At 46.3% G+C, this 17,723-nt stretch overlaps 2 protein-coding genes across 2 annotated transcripts in view; both read left to right on the forward strand.

Annotated features, from left to right (window-relative positions):
- Positions 1-17,723, forward strand: part of LOC102045850 (serine protease 48) — a 235,877-nt gene that overhangs the window by 167,784 nt on the left and 50,370 nt on the right. The gene's annotated exons all lie outside the window — the stretch shown is intronic.
- On the forward strand, positions 6,336-12,083 carry LOC102051374 (interleukin-17F). Its single transcript, XM_005441538.3, has 3 exons — positions 6,336-8,602; positions 9,440-9,684; positions 11,019-12,083. The coding sequence occupies exons 1-3, from the start codon at positions 8,576-8,578 to the stop codon at positions 11,254-11,256; spliced, it is 510 nt and encodes a 169-aa protein (XP_005441595.1). The 5' UTR covers positions 6,336-8,575; the 3' UTR covers positions 11,257-12,083.

Genomic DNA, 17,723 nt, shown 5'->3' on the forward strand with positions numbered 1-17,723 from the left:
AGAGAGGTTTGTGGGGATCAGCTGAGTCTGACCAACAGCCTGAATCGGCGATATTCCAGAGGTCATCCAGTTTTTGGATGCTCAGCCACATGGACACTGAAGCCACATCTGCTCTAATGAAATAAACAGTGACAGGGCACAGACTTGGGCACTGCACCTCAGCTAGCTGTATTTTTTGACTGGTCCTTGGCACTTTTTTGATGGGCTTAACTAGCCCTCTCCCAAACAAGTTTTGGCCATGATTCAGGAATATGCGTGGGCCAAAGAGCAGTTGTGATATAGCCACTTCATTTTGGAGACTGGGAGCTTTTCATACAAGCAACATAGCCAGGCTGTGCCATTTGGTTTCAGTTCTAGAAAACAGTCTTTGCAACTGTATAATTTACTTTTTTTTTTTTTCCTAATATTTGTATAATATTAATTGCTGTTATCTTTTGTTTCCAGGCTTCATTCTTGCTGATGGAAAAGAATTGATAGAAAATTCTGGAATGGATGAAAATGATGATGGAGTTTATGATACTTACAAAGAAAAGGAAGGACACCATAGAATAAAGATAGTAATTCTCAAGAAACCTGGCTTGAGCAATGTTAGGGGCTATATAGGAAGATCCTGTGGGAAGACAGCCTGGCAAAAGATTACTAAATCTTGAAAAAATAATATGTAATGCAAACTGGGTGAAACAAATTTTATTCGATTTAGATGGGACTAAGTCTAAGCATCTGCAGGAGTTAAGGCTAATTGGCATTAAGATTAATAAAGATTAACTGTGCCTGTGGCTCTCTACTGAGTCTTAAGCAAACCTAAATTGCCAAGCACAGCTCCAGGTGCCTTGGTTTTAGATCACAGAGATCAGCTGAACTGAGCCAATATATTGGATTTTTTATGGGAAATCTTGGAGGATGGATGCAGCAAACTGGAAAGAGGGAAAAAAAAATGGGAGAAAGAAAAGGAGAAACTAAGGAAAGGTGTAGTTCCCTGAAAACTGCAGGAAGAGATAATCAAGCAAACGTTAATATGCAGTACATGCAGTAAAGGGATGGCAAGACTACAAGGTAAATCGTACCAAGCCAATCTAACGTTCCTTGACAGGTAATGGGATTTGTGCTTAGGAGATGGACTGTAGGTGTATTTTATCTTGAGCCGTATTAAGCCTATGTGCCTAAGTTGCACATAACTCTCATAAGCATGCTAAAAAGGTGCTCTAGTAATGAAATTAGGAGGTGGTGGGTGAATACTTGCTTGGAAAAGACACGCTTAGATAAGAGTACTTGTGGTATGGGGAGGATGAACAGAGCAGGATTCCCACAGCGATTTGTCCTTGGTTCAGCACTGGTCACCCCTTTGATTAGCAAGCTGGGTAAGAGAAAAGAATATCTTCCTACTAATACTGGCAGATGATGGCCGGTTGGGAGAGGCCTTGAATGTTCAAAAACCAGTTAGAATTTAAGAAATAATATGGAATATATAGTATCCAGTTCAATCAATGTGTGTATAAACCTCCGAATGGAAGTAGGGAAAATCATGTGCCTTAGAGGCTGGAGACTGATGGGGAGAGAATAGTCCTTTGGGAAGAGGCTTGTCATCGAGCAAGTAGATCACATACTAAACATGAGCCAATAAATGTCATGTTGGTGTCAAGACCCTGATATATTGGGATGTATAAGATGTTGTGGAGCCTAAAAGACATGGTAGTTTCGAAGAAGAAAGAAATAAGCTTTTTTTCCTTGGCCACAGAGAAGAATAATAAGTTTATTTATAAAAAGCAGATCTTCAGGAATAGGTTAGGCAATGAGCAATTGGGAATGATTCAGGCAGTGGTGCTGCTGCCCTGGGGCTGAGCAGATGCACTAAGTGCCTTTTGGAGATCTCCCATGTCCTACAGCGCGTAAGGGAAATAGTGCACAAGGTGCCAAAGTGTGTGAGATTTCTGTGACTCCAATTTGGCTATGTGATGCCATTCCAAACCACCGTACACTAAGAAGGGATCGGACCCAGGCTCTCCAAAGGATCTGAAAGCACAGTTGGCCAGCTATCTCCATGTCTTTGTGGCCTGACCTATGGAAGACCTGTCAGGCGGAACCGTACAGCGTGTGACTGCAAATGCAACCTACATTGTCTAAGGAAGAGCCTGTGTGTGAGCAAGAGGCAGCAGGGCTTTCCCCAGAATGGCCTTGGTAATGTGCTGACTAAAATTACCTTAATGGGGAAGACTCAGATAACAAAGCTGTGTCTGCGTGACCAAGACTTTTCAGATGAATCCTGCAAAGCAAGTGAGAGAATAAATTTCAGCTCCCACTGAGAAATGGGGAGGGTGCAACCTCTTTTGAGGGACATCATGCTCCTTTAGAGGTTAAAGACCAGAGGTAGTAAAAATAACGATTCAGGGAATCTAACATCGGTAAGGAAAGAGTTTGGTGTTGTATGTTCTCTGTTGCTCCCTCTCAAGTCGTGTCCCTAATAATTTACCTGTCTCATCCTTGCTGCGTGGGGGGGGGGGGGGGGAGGGGGAGAACAGAAGCTCCAGTTCTGGCCCTGACCCTTGTTTTGAGGTGGGTGACCTGACCCACCTCATTACTCAGCTCATCTGGCCTGCTACCTGGGCTCGGTCATGCTCCAGAGGTGTGAATGCAGTGTTGGGCCACGTGCCCTGGTGCCTTATTTCACACGCTGTGCCTTAATATTATACGTCTTAAGCCCACGGTGCCCCTCACTCCCTCCAGTGCTACTGAATGCCCTATTTACCTGCCTGCTGATGGCACCCAGGCTGTGAGCACCCAGGCTGCAGGGGCGAGGGGTGAAATAGCCACACCAGCACCCTCAGCATCACCTAATCCCTGCTTACCACTCAACCCACAGCTCTGGCCAAAGTGTGAAGCCAAGTCAGAGCTGGCAGCCAAAAATGAGGTTTGCTCATAGAAGAAGCCCAGAGGTGCTGCCGGTCCCCGCCAACAGTGGCACAGAGCTGTGGTCACTGCGTGCTGGAGCAGAGCATGCTGACGGCCCCGTGCAGAGCTTTTGGCTGCCGGTATCTGCGGCAGACTTGGCAGCCACGTTTCCCCAGCAATACTTAGTCTTTCCAGTTCACATCTCTCAGCTGTGGTCTGCAACTCGGTCATGAGCCTCGTCGGTGTGGTAAAGTGCCGTCAGCAAACCCTGCTGGGGTGAGCGGAGATGCGTACAGTCAGCTCTCCAAACCAGAAGGTAGGTGATTTTATGGCATCACACATCATGAATGGAAAAACCTAGGGTGGTCAGCAAGGCAGGAGTAAGCTGCTGGAGGTACGAGCCCTGCCCTGGGCTTCAGCTGAGCTGTGCTCTGAAACGTTTGGCCTCGGCATCTGAAGGTTTCAGAGGCTGCGATTGCAGCCCTGTTATCTCCTTTGCTGCTGCAGGCTATGGCAGGTCCTCTGATGCTCTTCAGCTGAGCTGGGTGAAGACACCCACCTCCAAAATGCTGCCTATGCTCACAGCGGCTTGCTGGGATGCAGACACACTGGGTGCAATGGACTCCATGCATGGGACAGGGTAGTGGTGGGGCAGAGGATGCTAGAGAAACATTACTCCCAGCTATATCCTGTTGATTTATTAGAATTCTGGCCATATCTAGGCACCCTAGTCCCTCCTGCATGGCAGGGCACCTGCTTCTAAAGCAGAAAATGACTGTGCCATTGTAGCGTGACCACCAGCTATAAACATTTGCAGAGATGCAGCTGAGAAACAGCGCTTGCTTTGCCTGGTAGCAAAGTCAGTGAAATGCAGGTCACAGTTCAGTGCCTGGTGTTTGTTCCTCTGGGTTCAAAGGCATTTGAGTAGTTTTGGTTTCTGTCTGCTCTGGAGTTTTAATTCCATGTTTCCTTGGAGGTGGTACAGGTGCCTCCTGTGAAGTGTGGAAGCTGAAATGTAGAGAGCTTAGAAGGATGTGGCATCCAAGGCCGAGCTGAAGTGAGGCATGTCTTATGCCTGAAGCCCCTGCAGTGCTATGAAAACCTTACCCTGAGTGTGTAATGAATCCTGCAGTGCAAACAGTGGATTTCTTGATAATAACTGACGTGTAGAAGAGTTCTTGTAGGTGAAATTAAAAATATCTCTTTTCTTTCCCAGTCCCCATCCCTTCTCCTAGCCCTTGCAACATGGGAGTGAACAGCTTTTTGAGATAACAACTATTTTTCCTCCTTTATGACAACTTATATCAAGTGACCTCTTTTAGATAAAATTTTCAGCAAACTTCAACACAAGTACAGTCATAGGAAATTTCAGGTCAAAGAGGGAATCCTTGCTAAAGTTATAAGCTGCTGAAGACAAAACGTGTGAGTGGAAAGTGGTGGCCAGGGCTTATAACCTAGTACGTGGCATGATAATGTCATTGCTTTGTCACACGTAACAAGTTTCCTCTTAACCCCGTAGCTGCAAAATCCAACCCATTTCATGGCAATGCCCTTTTCCTTTCACCGTGAGCGCTCAGGGGGAAAAAAAATGGGGTCAGTTTCTGGGCATTTCTGTGATTTCCTGGTAATTCTACCCTCTCTTGATCTTCCATGCTCCATGTCTCAGTAGATGCATTCGTGGACATATAGATGTGAACAGTCAGAACAGGAACATGTGTCACAAACTTGGTATTACCTCAGGTGAACTTAGTAACCTAAAACATGACAAAATTTCGTGACATGAGTTGTGGTCTCTAAACTGTCAGTTGAATTGGACCACAAAATCATGACAACATCCTGCAGTGACATAGAGCATCAGTCGCAGGAGGTTTCTGCCAGTATTATTCAAGAGTGGTGATAGAGCAGGGACCGGATTAGTCATTTCTCATTGGGAAATGCCATGAATCTGTAAAAGGCTCGTGCTTTTCTGGAGAATGGAAAAAGCCATGAATCTGTTAATGTTCTGGGGGACAGAGATTAATTTGTATGAAGAGTCCTACACTTCAGTCCTCCTCTTCCAGCCTGGCTACATGGCTTTGGGAGAGGCTTCTCCCAGGGCTTTTTTCTATAGATCACACTGGTTACATGGTCTTTTTCTGCAATAAAAATAGCTTTTACCCCCCCAGAGAGCTGCTGGTGCTTCTGGGGAAAGGTCTTTCCCCTCCAGTTTGTGGCTGATCCTCACTGGATCCCAGACAGCGGAGCCCTTCCTCTTGCTTCCCCTTTTATTTTCATGCCTCTCTCCCCTAATTATAAAATGAGGATTGTTAGTTTGTGTCATTAGGAGCCTTTATTTTCCACGAACACGAAGGAGCGGAGGAGCAGTACCAGGTGGAGGAACCCAAGTAACGTAGTGCCAGTACAGCCCCCGACCTGGCTCTTTCAGGGCTGTCCAAGGAGGATGGTCAACCCAAGCTCAGAAGTTGAGACCCACTAGACAAGTCACTGGGGGAGGCTTTCCCCACATTACCTTGCTGGTGACGGGGCTGTGGTACTCATTACGGTGTGCTGGGAAGAGCCTTCTGGGATTGTGCAAGACTTATTATGGGATGTTTAGGGGAAGGGGCAAAGCTGAGGAAAGGAAAGGATCAGGGTGGATCAGCAAGGAACAAACAGGAAAAGGAGAGGAGGGAGGATAAGGGCTGATCACATGTGAGTGGGATGGTCAGCAGTACGCTCATGACTTGGTTTCAGCTGGGATAGAGTTAATTTTCTTCTTAGTAGTCAGTACAGCGCTGTGTTTTGGCTCTGATGTGAGAACAATGTTGATAGCACACTGATGGTTTTAGTTGCTGCTGGGTGATGTTTATACTAAATCAAGGGCTTTTCAATTCCAGCGAGAGGGCTGGAGGGGCATGGAAAACTGGGAGGGGACACAGCCAGGACAAGTGACCCAAGCTAGGCAAAGGGACAGTCCATACTATATGACGTCATGCTGAGTATATAAACTGGGGGAAGAAGGAAGGGCGGGACATTTGGCATTACGGCATTTGCCTTCCCGAGTAACCGTTACGCGTGATGGAGCCCTGCTTCCCTGGGGATGGCCGAGCACCTGCCTGCCCGTGGGAAGTGGTGATGAGTTCCCTGCTTTGCTTTGCTTGTGTGCGCAGCTTTTGCTTTACCCTTTTCCCCCCACCTTTCCATTTTCTTGTTAGTATTATTGTTATTATTGTTGTTCTTACCTCTTTATTCTGTTTAAATTATTAAATTTTTCTTATCTCAACCCTTGACTTTTACATTCCTTTCCGATTCTCCTCCCCATCCCTCTGAGTAGGGGGGAGTGAGCAAGCGGCTGCGTGGTGCTGGGTTGCTGGCTGGGGTTAAACTATGACAGCTCGTCTGGCTGAGTTCTGTGCCTGATCACCCCAGCGTGCGCTGTCCTCTCATTAAATGATTTTCTTAGCTTTTTTTTTTTTTTTTTTTTTTTTTAGTGTAATTTCACTCTCTATCTTAAATGCGAGTGCTCCAAGCTCTAAGGGCTAGCAGCTGGGTGTCGTGTGTGTGTGCGTATTGTGTGAGTACATATGTCAGTGTGGAGATGCTGAAGACATTAAGCTGGAGTAGCTCCAGGTATTGAAGCAGCCATATGTCTGGGCAGGATGCTGGGGAGACTGGAGGGTCTGCAAATTGGATACTGGGGATACTGGGAGGTCTAGAGAAGCTACTGGAGGGATTGTGGGATCTGGGGGTTGGCTACTGGTAAGGTTGTAAGTCTGGAGAAGCTGCCAGAGAAACCCACTGGTGTGTGTTTGTGTCTGTGCATGAAGCAATGGGGAGACTGGGGATCCAGGACAGCTGCTGCAGACGTGGCCTAAGGCCAATAACGGGAGAAATCTGTTATGTATGTATGTATGTGTGTGTGCGTATACATATATATGTACCTAATTTCCACTAACTTTCACCTGACTTTCATCCTAATCAGCCAGAGAGAGGAACAAGATGAGGTCATTGGTCCTGACTGTATTTGCTTGAATGATTTTTGCCTGTGTCAATCCATGTGGCTGGACATCTACATATGTATATATGTTATATACATGTTGCTTATATGTGTGTGTGTGTGTGCCTGTTGGGAATCCATGCTCAGCCTTGCTCCTAGATGGACATGGGGCATAGAGCTGTAGTAGCCTCACCTCTGCTGGGTTTGGTATTTGGGGCTACTGGATCTGGCAGCTCCGAACAAGGACAGCATTACCTTTTCATCACACTAAGGGCTTACACGTATATTTTACTGAACAGGCATGATGCACTGGCGCAGCAGAGGAAAAAATACATTGGGAAAATCCTTAAGGAGCAATTAAGCCCATCCGGGCTTTAGCTGCTAAATTCTGCCAAGCCCTTACATTGTGCATACTGAAGCTTTATATACATTTATGATTTAATCAAGTTTGGCGAGTTTTTCACAGGATCATCAAAAGATATCAAAAGACACTCCTAGTTGCTTGCCAAGATACCAAATCCATGTGGGTTTGCTCCAACAGTACCACAGGGGGTACTACGCTTTCAGCAGCCCCCACGCTTCACCCCACACCGTAACATGTTGCTGTGCCATCACCATCTACAGTCACTGTGCTGGTGGTGGTGATACAGCCCTTTCAGGCACTTTAAAATGAGACAAAAACCTGTTTAAAAATACTTTTTATTTTCTCCAGTCCCCACCGGCACTCAGAGGCGACCTAGGCAAAATGCAGTCCAGTATGGCTGTTGAGATGGTCTACCATGTATGCCCAAGGAGTCCAGCCAGGAGAAATGGTACTTCAAGGTCCATCCTGTAGACAAGGCCAGAGAAGGGGCAAGAAGCCAGCACTGCTATGGCATAGCTCAGGCAGACCCAAAGCTGAACTGAAATGAGGCTTCTGGTGATGGGCTGTGGAGGGAAACCCATGGTGATGCTGGTCAAGACCAGGAAGGCTTGTTCGTGCCCTCAGGGCCCTTACAGGGCATGCATAAATTTTTCAAAGAGCTGTCCAGAACACGTCAACATGGGACCTCAGCAATGAGCGCGAAAGCATCCCAGCTTCTGGTACCCTGAGGTACCCCAGGAGGAATTCCCCTGGAGATCTGCTCTTCCCCTGCCAGATCACCGCAGAACAGGAATCCCCGAGATGAGATGGGGGTGGATTGTGCAATTCAAGTAAATGGAGATTAAGTGTGAAGTTCCATGTGCTGTCCTCATTTTGAAACCCTTGTTGGGTGCCTGACTGCAGCTTGCTGATCTCTGCTATCTGGTTTATGTGAAGCACGTGGAAGTGCATCCACAGATGTGTTTCTGGTGAGAGAACACTAATATTAGAAAGTGGGGGTGGGAAGGGAAAAAAAAAATATCTGCCTGATCTATTTTTTTTTCTCCTTTTCTTCCCTTATCTGTCTGAATAAACTGTATTGGTTGATTTGGGATTCTGATGACACAGTATCTGCCCTCCTCTTTGTGGAGGCAGACGGAAGGAAGTGGGCTAGAAAATGAAATATCAGCTCCTAAAGTTGGGTCAGGTAAGCCAGCGCTATGCTGCAATGGAAAGGATGGTAGTGGTTGAACTTCACTACAAAAAGGAGACCACTACTGGCTTTGACACACACGGGATAGGTCTTTGAGAAGGAGAATTCTTGTGTTCTGTCACCGTGTGCATCCGCCTAAAGCAGCAGAGAGGTCGCCATGACTTGTGCCAGCTATGCTGCAGTGGTAAGTAGTTATATTTGGTGTAAGCATTAAGATACACTTGCTGCGAGAAAAAAAGGAGAATGCAGATCCCACGATGCTGTAACCTACAAGCAACCCTTTTGGTCTTAGTGGGAGCTGAATTGGATGCTAAGGTTGTCTGATACAGCTTTCTGTCCTGAGCTTTTGCAAATGGGTGTGATGCTGGAGTGACAAGGAGGCGATGGACTATGCCGGTTTTATCTGTGAAGGTAGCACTGCTGTTGTGGGATTTGGAGGGACAGTCCTTTTCTCAGACAATGTGCTATCAAAACTGTGCAGTGAATGTCAGTGGATTTAAGTTTCAACTTTTTCAACCTGGGTAGTATTTGCAGCACTGTCAACTCCTGTGACTTTCTTAAAAGCTTTGCATTTATCTGTCTTCCTAAATTCTGCCTCCTGGAAATGGCTCAAGAATCTCAGATTCCAGCAAGAAAAGGGTTATTTCCAGCAGGTGGCTGCTAGGTGGCCAGCCTTTCCTGTCCTGAGAAAGCATATGGCTTTCTAAGCCTAGGCATGGGGTCAGCTGAGGCCTTATCCCACCTCGTAGATCATAAGACATCGCTGTTTGGCTGCGGAGGAGGACCTTTCATAACTTGTTGGAGAGATGCTCTTCTTGGTGCAGAGTCAACTATGAATTAGAATTTGCACCAGAGTTTAGCATCTGTTCGTGATGGGTATTATTAACATCGTTGTGCCATTTGCTCATGCTGGCCCATCTTACCCAGACATAAGCATGAAGATGGTCCAGGCTAGTCAAGACTCTGCTTTTTGTGCTCTCTCTTGACTGAACAGAGCTAACGACACCTGTCTCTCTTCCAGTTCAGATCACTGCTTTTGGTGCTGGTCCTCGCACTCACTGTAAGGTGCTCACCCCGTGGGAGGGTAGTTCATGCTCGACCGAGCAAGGACAGTGGCTCCCTGAGGCTAAGTGAAGATTGCCTGAACCAAAAGGATCTCAAATTCCCTACAATGGTGAAAGTTAACATTCGTATCAGCAATTCAGATCATACCTTTAGGATGGTCCATGATGTCAGGAACCGGTCTCTTGCTCCTTGGGATTACAGGTAATGGTTTAGTTGTACCTAAATTGCCAAGGCTGTACTACACAGATTTTCTTGGTGGTGAATGATGGATAGTTCTCAGCATATGCCTGGAGTTCTGTGAATATTGCAAACAGTTCTTGACACATGCTTACGTTTTGATGTTGAGTTAGATTTCTCCAAGAGGAATGGTTTGCAGTGCAAAGGGACATCATTGGAACAGTTTCTAATAATTTTGTCCATCTTTGTCAGTCATAGAATCAAAATCATTTAGGTTGGAAAAGACTTTTAAGATCAAGTCCAACTGTTAATGTAGCTCTGCCAAGTCCACCACTAACCCGTGGTTTTAAGTGCTATATCTACATGTCTTTTAAATACCCCCCGGGGGATGGTGACACAACCACTTCCCTGGGCAGCCTGTGCCAGTGCTTGTCAACCCTTACAGTGAAAATCTTTTTCCTAATCTCCAGTCTAAACCTCTCCTGGTGCAACTTGAGTCCATCTCCTCTTGTCCTGTCACTTGTTATTACTTGGAAGAAGAGACCAACTCCACCTATCTACAACCTCCTGCCAGGCAGCTGTAGAGAGCGAGAAGGTCCCCCTGAGCCCCCTCCTCTCCAGGCTGACCTCCCTCATCCCCCGCATCATACTGTCCCATCCCCTTCCCCAGCCCCCTGCCCGGCTCTGGACATGTTTTGCCCCCTTGGTGTCTGTCTGGGAGTGAGGGGCCAGAACGGACCCCAGGGCTTGAGGGGCGGCCACACTGGTGCCCAGCGCAGGTCCCTGCTCCAGCCCTGCTGGCCATGCCATCCCTGACACAAGCCAGGATGCTGTTGGCCACCTGGGCCACCTGGGCACACAGCTGGCTCATGCCCAGCCGGCTGTCGACCAGACCCCCAGGCCCTTTCCCACCGGGCAGTTCCCAGCCACTCTGTCCCAAGCCTGTGGTGTTGAGTGTGGTTGAAATGATGATGAAACAAACTATTCCTCTAGAAAAAACAAAGACGTCAGTACACTGTATTTTTACATTTTCCTAACTGAAAGAAATTTTTGAATGCTGAAATTAAAACAAAATCAAAGAAAAATGAATAGTCCATTTGCAATCAGTTCTGTATTTCACCTAGCTCCACTGCATTCATCAACTCCCAAGGAACGGTCTGGCAGGATTATGTTCTCAAGATTTATTCAATTTCTAGGGATTCATTCTAAAAATGTTAAGGATAAGGAAATTCTTTGCCCATGTCTCATAGTGAGGATACACGGGTAAATCTTATGGTACTTCCATGGAGATAAACCAGAATAACCTGCCAAACCGTGTCATGCAAGTGCATAAGACACATTCATGTCCCCATTCCCAGGCTCGACGAGGACCCCAACCGCTTCCCCCAGGTGATCGCTGATGCCAAGTGCCGCCTCTCCAGCTGTGTGAACCCACTGGGGCAGGAGGACCACAGCCTCAACTCTGTCCCCATCCAACAGGAGATTCTTGTCCTCCGTCGGGAGCAGCGGGGCTGCCTGCCCACCTACCATCTGGAGAAGAAAGTCATCACTGTGGGCTGCACGTGTGCTGCTCCAGTCGTTCGCTACCAGTCCTAGTAGGAATTAGTAGGGGAGGCGACACTGGGAGGAAATATCTCCTACAAACATCCTGCTGGAGAAATCCCACAGTCGCCTTGCACACCAGGAATTCAACATGACATTTCCTTTCCAAATCTGAGCAAATTACCTCTAGAAAACAGTGCTTCTTGCTGTTATTAAGCTATGGATTTTAGAATGGGAACCACCAGGAGCTGGGGATGGAGGGAAGATAGAGGGATAGAGGAAAAGTGTTATCTGTGACTCCAAGCAGAGAGAGGGTAAAGCAGTGTGGTTGGGTTTTTTTTGTTGGGTTGTTTTTGTCGGTTTTTTTGGGGCTTTTTTTTGGTTTTGGTTTGGTTTTTTGCTTTTTTTTCAAAATTGTGGCTTATATCAGTTTGGTGAATCAAATGAATCATACTTTCAAAAGTTGTCCTTGGCAGTAAATTGCCCTAATGTATACATATCAACCAGGATGGCCACAAAAAATTCCTCTTTCTTTACCTTCTCCCTCCCTTCCTCACCTCCTAGCCCCTTTTCTGTCTCTGGCCACCCCTGCCCACTAGTGTGTTACCACTGTAAATCTGACATAAATGCCACTGGCCCTGATTGTCATCACTCTCTGGGTTTGTGTCACTGCTGCTCCATGGGCAGCAGCTGCTGGCTTATTTCAGAGCATTTTGGGAAAGAATTGAGTCCACTTGCACTGAACGTTAAAACAGCAAAGTACTAATGAGTGTGTATATTTCTATTTATATCTTCTATTTATGACTGTATTTATGGCTTTGTATGTGCTCAGAGTATCAAAAAAAAAGGTAAATGTTGATCTGTATTTATTCAATAACTTAGCTGCTGAATAAAAAATGTATTTTATTTTAAATAATATTGCTTTATGGTAGCTCATAATGAAAGCAGACACAGACAACGGGTTTGTGCTGCAGTAGCACCGAGAGATTTCAGCAGAGATCAGGCTTTTTCCGGTGCAGTGGTATGAGTAAGAGGGAGTGCAAGAGAACTTGGCCTCAGTGGATGAAAAGATGCAAAAATGGGCTGAAAGTGGTGAAGTGAGGTTATACAGGCAGCGCTGGGGGAGCTGGCAGCAGAGCCGGGTTCTCTAGACCTTGGGGATGATCTCTAGGGATGGTGGGAAAGGAGGTGGGAGACATCACATTGCAAGGCTGCAGCCGGAATTTGGGATGGGGGTCTAGCCTAGTTCATGGGAGCTGGGAAAGGCCTGTCCTGTTCTCTTCCAGGCAAGATGTCATCATTATAAGCAACCTTCTCCCCCACCAGCTGGATGGTTGGCTGAGCGGGAATGCAGGGCAATGTGCAAAGATGGCTTCATCTCACTGCTTTGTAGCTAGCCAGATATTAGGTGTTGGGCTTGAAGTGATTGATGAGGATCCCTCCACATCAAGGGAACAAGGAATTGTAGTTCCAGGGCAGGGTTGCCTGCTGAGCTGAGGTGTCCTAACACAGGAAAGGAGGAATTGCCCTTTCTCTCCCTTAGCTGCACAAGGAACACCGCCTAGCAAGGCTCACTATTATTTTATCAGCTTGCTGCAGTGTTGCTTTTTTTGACATTACTCATCTTTTGTCCAGAGCTGAGCCAGATTCTCAGACCTCTGAGCTGGTTTCTGCTGGTGGAGATTTTAAGCCTGTATATATATATATATATAAAATTATTTAAGCCTTGTTCACCTGCATTTAAACCAGGGTAAACCTGCATGCAAACATTCTCATTATTTCATTTTGGCTGCACAGAAGCCACTTCAAATTAGATCCACCTGGTGCAGGTAGACCCTGAGCTTCCTCCCCTGAGTAGGTCAGACGAGTTGTTGGGTCTAAATGACTCTTTGGTGCTTGTTTATCATGTCTGGTGTATTCCCTGCCCTGTGGGTCACGGGGAGCCAGTTCAGCAAGCTGTGTGTAACCAGGTGGGGAAACCACCTCATTCAGTTACAAGCATTTGTACTTATTTGTGGCAGCAGCTCTTTCGTTATGACCACCAAGCTCTTGATGTGGTGGAGTGCAAACCCATGGAGGCGTTTTCTGCTCACTTTTGTGTAACACCAGCTCTCCTCTTACAGTAACTGCTGACCAGGAAATCTCATGCTGCACACCTCAGTTCCTTCTCCTGACCTATTTCCCTCTCAACAAACCTAGCTCAGGGGGTTGTCCTCGCTTGTTTTGCAGGGAGAAAACTAGCCTACAATTCCCTCCTCAGACATAACTGCTTGGCACTGGGTTCATGGCAGCTGAACAGGTGTACGCTCCTGTGCTGATGCTCTGAAACACCCATCAGCTTACCCTAAGAGTTGGTCTACCTGGATGAATTATGAAGAGGCTAATTAAGCAAATGCAAAGGTAGCTAATTAAGGAAGTTTCACCTATGGGCCGTGAGGTTTAGCAGCCAGAACTATCAACTGCAAACCACACACCTCTCAGTAAGGCATGCGCTTGTACGTGGGGATTGTTTCTAATAAAAGAGGCAACAAGGGTTATTTCCTTCTAAAGGCATCATTCTTAGAGTGCAGCTGGTTGTAAACACGGGTTGTTATTTTTTAGGTGCTGGCTTTTGTGATGAGGTAGGTGCTTGGCTTTCATTTCCAGCAATCTAAGAACACGGCAAACAAGTTTATACTTCTTGTAAACAGCACAGTCATATCACCACCAAAAGCAAGTGCTGTTCACGGCCGAGGACCAGCCTTTGCTAAAGGCTTTGCTTATTTTTGTTCCCCTTGCAGCAATGGGCCCAGTCCCTGGATGCCCAGCTGGGAATCTCTGGCTCTGAAATGTAGCTTAGAGCAGCCTTCTGGGACTCGGTGGTTTTACCAGGAGAAGAGACACAGCTGAAGGTGTAGCAGCAGTCACACACCATCCTTGTAACCTACTGGGCTAAGAAGCCTACTGTCACAGGTTGGTATCTGAGCCTCATGGCCTTTCCTATTCCTTTCCTCTACTGATTGCTGGTCACTAGCCTCCTTTCCCTGTCCCTTTGCTCGCTCCTCCTCTTGGCCATGCCTGTTCTGGCAGTTCAGGCAGGGATTACGTTGGGTAGCAGCTCTCATGGGATGTTGGAGGGAGCAGAGACCCCTGCTTTAGGATGGGCTGAGGGGCACAACTGATGTCGGGCTAGGTATATGCCTCCTCCCAGACTTGTGCTGTGACCTGTGAGTCAGGCTTCTTCGGACAGGCGGATACTCCTGGGGCTGTTTGAAGGGACTCTAGACCAGGTCAGCCTCGTTCCACAGAATCATTGCTTTTAAAAGGGCACAGAAATTAAATATGTAAAGAATACCAAGGTTGCAACCTAAAAGGTTGAAACAACCCAAGAAATGTGTGTGTTTGGTAAGGCAGAGGAGCGATGGTTTGAAAATCCAGAAGCTGATGTGGCTTATTGTGAGTTAGACCTAACAGACAAAATTTTAAGGGGATGAGCAATTTGCTGGTCACTCCTCTGGAGATTTGTGGTTTGGTGCCAGGATGATGGGTATAGGTGATGAGGTGAGTTTCCATATTAAATGTGACTGCTGGCTGTCCTGGGATATGGCCTGACAGATCAGACTGCTCCCATGTCCCCATCATGGGGTAAAGTGTGAGACTTGCCTTTGTCCCCTTCCTCTTCTTCTTTGCCCTCTGAGATTGTTTTTAACCTTGTGCTTAAGAAGAATCTAGGTGAGTGGGCCCAGTCTGCATCTTCTACAGCATGTTACAAGGCGGTGATATTTAAAAAGTCCTGCTTAAAATGTCTGTGATTGCCTGATGCTGCTTGGCAGACTCAGAGCTGTGGGTGGGGGTGGGACTGGTGCTGGCTTTCAGGAGCTGAGAAGATGCCAGCCAGGCTCAGCACCAGAAACAAACCACTCTTTCTATCTTTGATACTCACAAAACCATTTTCCATCTTCGCCAATTATTGTCCATTCTTCCAGGGCTGGGTAATGGTAGCAGTTTCGAGCCCTCAGCTCTTCAGATGAACCCATTCCTGCTTTCTGTGTAACTTTTGATTTATTATTTCTTCAGAAAACTAGCTCAGTTTTCCCACCTTTTTCTGTAACTTCCACAAAAGATTAAAAATATATTTGATGCTCTTTGGGTGTTGTGGACTGAGTAGGCTCTACTCAAACCCCTGCTTTCTGGGCATAGCTTTCCATGAGTGAGTTTTAGTGGGTTTAGCCATACAAGGTGTCCTGTTAATGTTTTACTTGAATTCTTAGTAAGCACAGTATGTTTGTATCATGATCAAGGTTCCCTGTTCCAGTAAATGTTTATCTTCTCTCTGACTTGCCCCTATAATTTTTTGGGGTTTGATTTTTATTTCAGACTTCTGAAGTCTGTACTCCTGACCTCTTTCATGTCATAAGGCTTGCCAGACAGTTGAATAAATATCTTTTACAAGCATATGGTATCTGTCCAGCTTGCTTTGACAACTAGCAGTGATAGCATGGTTATCTGATCATTTGCTACACAAATCCAGTCTCAAACTTCCCTTTCTGCTGGGTTTTACTATCAGGTTGCCACGCAATCCAGCTACTGAACCGCTGCTGCTCAGATTTTGCAAACTGATGTGAAACTGAGACAGAGAACAGCACTGGACTGGAAACCTTTGTGCTGAAGAGGGTTTTGCAGCAATGTTCTTACTCCACACCTCCCCATGATATCATTAAAGGACATCAAATTAAGCAGGAATTTGTACTGAAACTCTCCCAAATAAGAAATGACAGGTTTTACCTGTTGAACCTCAAAGTGATAATAGCTGTGCAAGGGTGAAAGAGGGGTCCTACTCTCTTTGGTCTCCTATCGTGATCATTGTTGGCTGTAGTCATGAATGTTTGCTCAGAGGAACAAAGGCACCAATTAGGCGACCTCATGGCAGGGTGCACTGACTTTGAATTATTCTGCACCCTTCCAACTGAACACAGCAATGGGGAGGAAGACCTCTTAGCTCATGATGCTAGGAGTTAGGAGAGAACTTGCAGGAGGAAAGAAAATAGCCCTCTGGCCAAATGAATCCAGGTGATGAAACAATTAAACGGTCCTGCGGGAGCATGTACAACACCCAAGCGGCTCACAGAGGTGAACATAAACTTGGCTTGAGGCCAAAAAAATAGAAAATGGCTGTGTCCTAAGGCACAGATTTAATTGGGTTGGCAAGTGGTCCAAGGGAGAGTGACATTGCTGGAAGGGCAAAGTGTCTTTGCAGCCTGTCCACAGAAAGCTGTTAGTGTTTTGTTACTCCAACGGTTTCATCTCTTGCTGACCTGCTTCTGACTTTTTCCACACAGTAGCTCTCAGCATTACTAACTAGTCTCCATTACTCATGTGCCAACCCCAGCTAACAGCACATCACTACCAGGTAATAAAGGGTGGGACTTACTGTAACTTTAACCGTTAGAAGTTACTTGGGCTGCTGTAGACAATTTGCCAAAGCTCTTTCTATAGTAAGTGGTAGGACATGGAGAGTTTATCTAATGGACAAGGCAGTCAGCTCTAGTTCAGTCTTCCTGGACTGATATAATTTATATAACTCCTTGAAAACCTCAAAGGATGAGTGTTCCTTGATTTTTTTTTGTTTGTTTTGTTTTTTTGTTTAAAGTCTGTTCCTGTGCTTAATATTCTTGGGACAGTCAACTGGGGTGAACCTCAGGACTTGCAGGGGACCTTAAGGAAGAGTAGTTGGAGATAAGGTAGGAAACAAGCTAAGTTCGGGTCACATATGGGCAAAGTTCTGTCAGTGTTTGAAGGAACAGGAGTTCATTGCCATTGCAGATACTGTGATCACTCAGACTTCATGTTTCCTTGGACCAGTGTGTATCTGCTAGGTCAAGGGGTAGTACGAAACCTGTGGCTGTGCTGTGAATTTATCTTACGGGCTGACCCACCTGATTTTGCCTGGAGTAGATTAGGGAGGGTTTAGGCTCACTGGCACAGCTGGAGGGAAAAACCTCCAGCAGTAAAAGTTGGGATGATTACATCTCCAGTTAGCACAGTTCTATCTGGAGAAGATGCTTTCACCTGAGAGGACTTTGCCTGTCATTAGAGACTTGCACCCCTGAGTTCTGCATCTCTAGAAATTCTCTATTTGCTGTTGCATTTGCCAGCGGCTTTTTGCCAGTGCCTGAGAAGGGTCACACCTCCCCGGGATGGCAGCAAACAAAACATCCACATCTTCACAAACCGGCCTACCCTTTGAAACAGGGAACATTTTAATCTAAGCATTTTCAACCCAAGGTGCATTTGCAGGGCTAGATATCCACCTATGCAAGTCCCAGCACAATGTAGTAGAAGTGCTGCGTCAGTGTGCTCTACATTTGGAGCGCTAACTGCTGACAGCGGATGTGTCGGAAGGACACGAGTACTGAGAAAACTACGACTGCAGTTAGCAATACGTGGTTATTTCCTTCAATTATCCACCCGACTCACTCATATGCTTCTCCTTGTGTACCCAGGCAGTGACCCTGCTGCACAGAAAATGTGTTGGATGGGTT

Source organism: Falco cherrug, chromosome 6 (genome assembly GCF_023634085.1).
Source record: "Falco cherrug isolate bFalChe1 chromosome 6, bFalChe1.pri, whole genome shotgun sequence".
Classification (NCBI taxonomy): Eukaryota; Metazoa; Chordata; class Aves; order Falconiformes; family Falconidae; genus Falco; species Falco cherrug.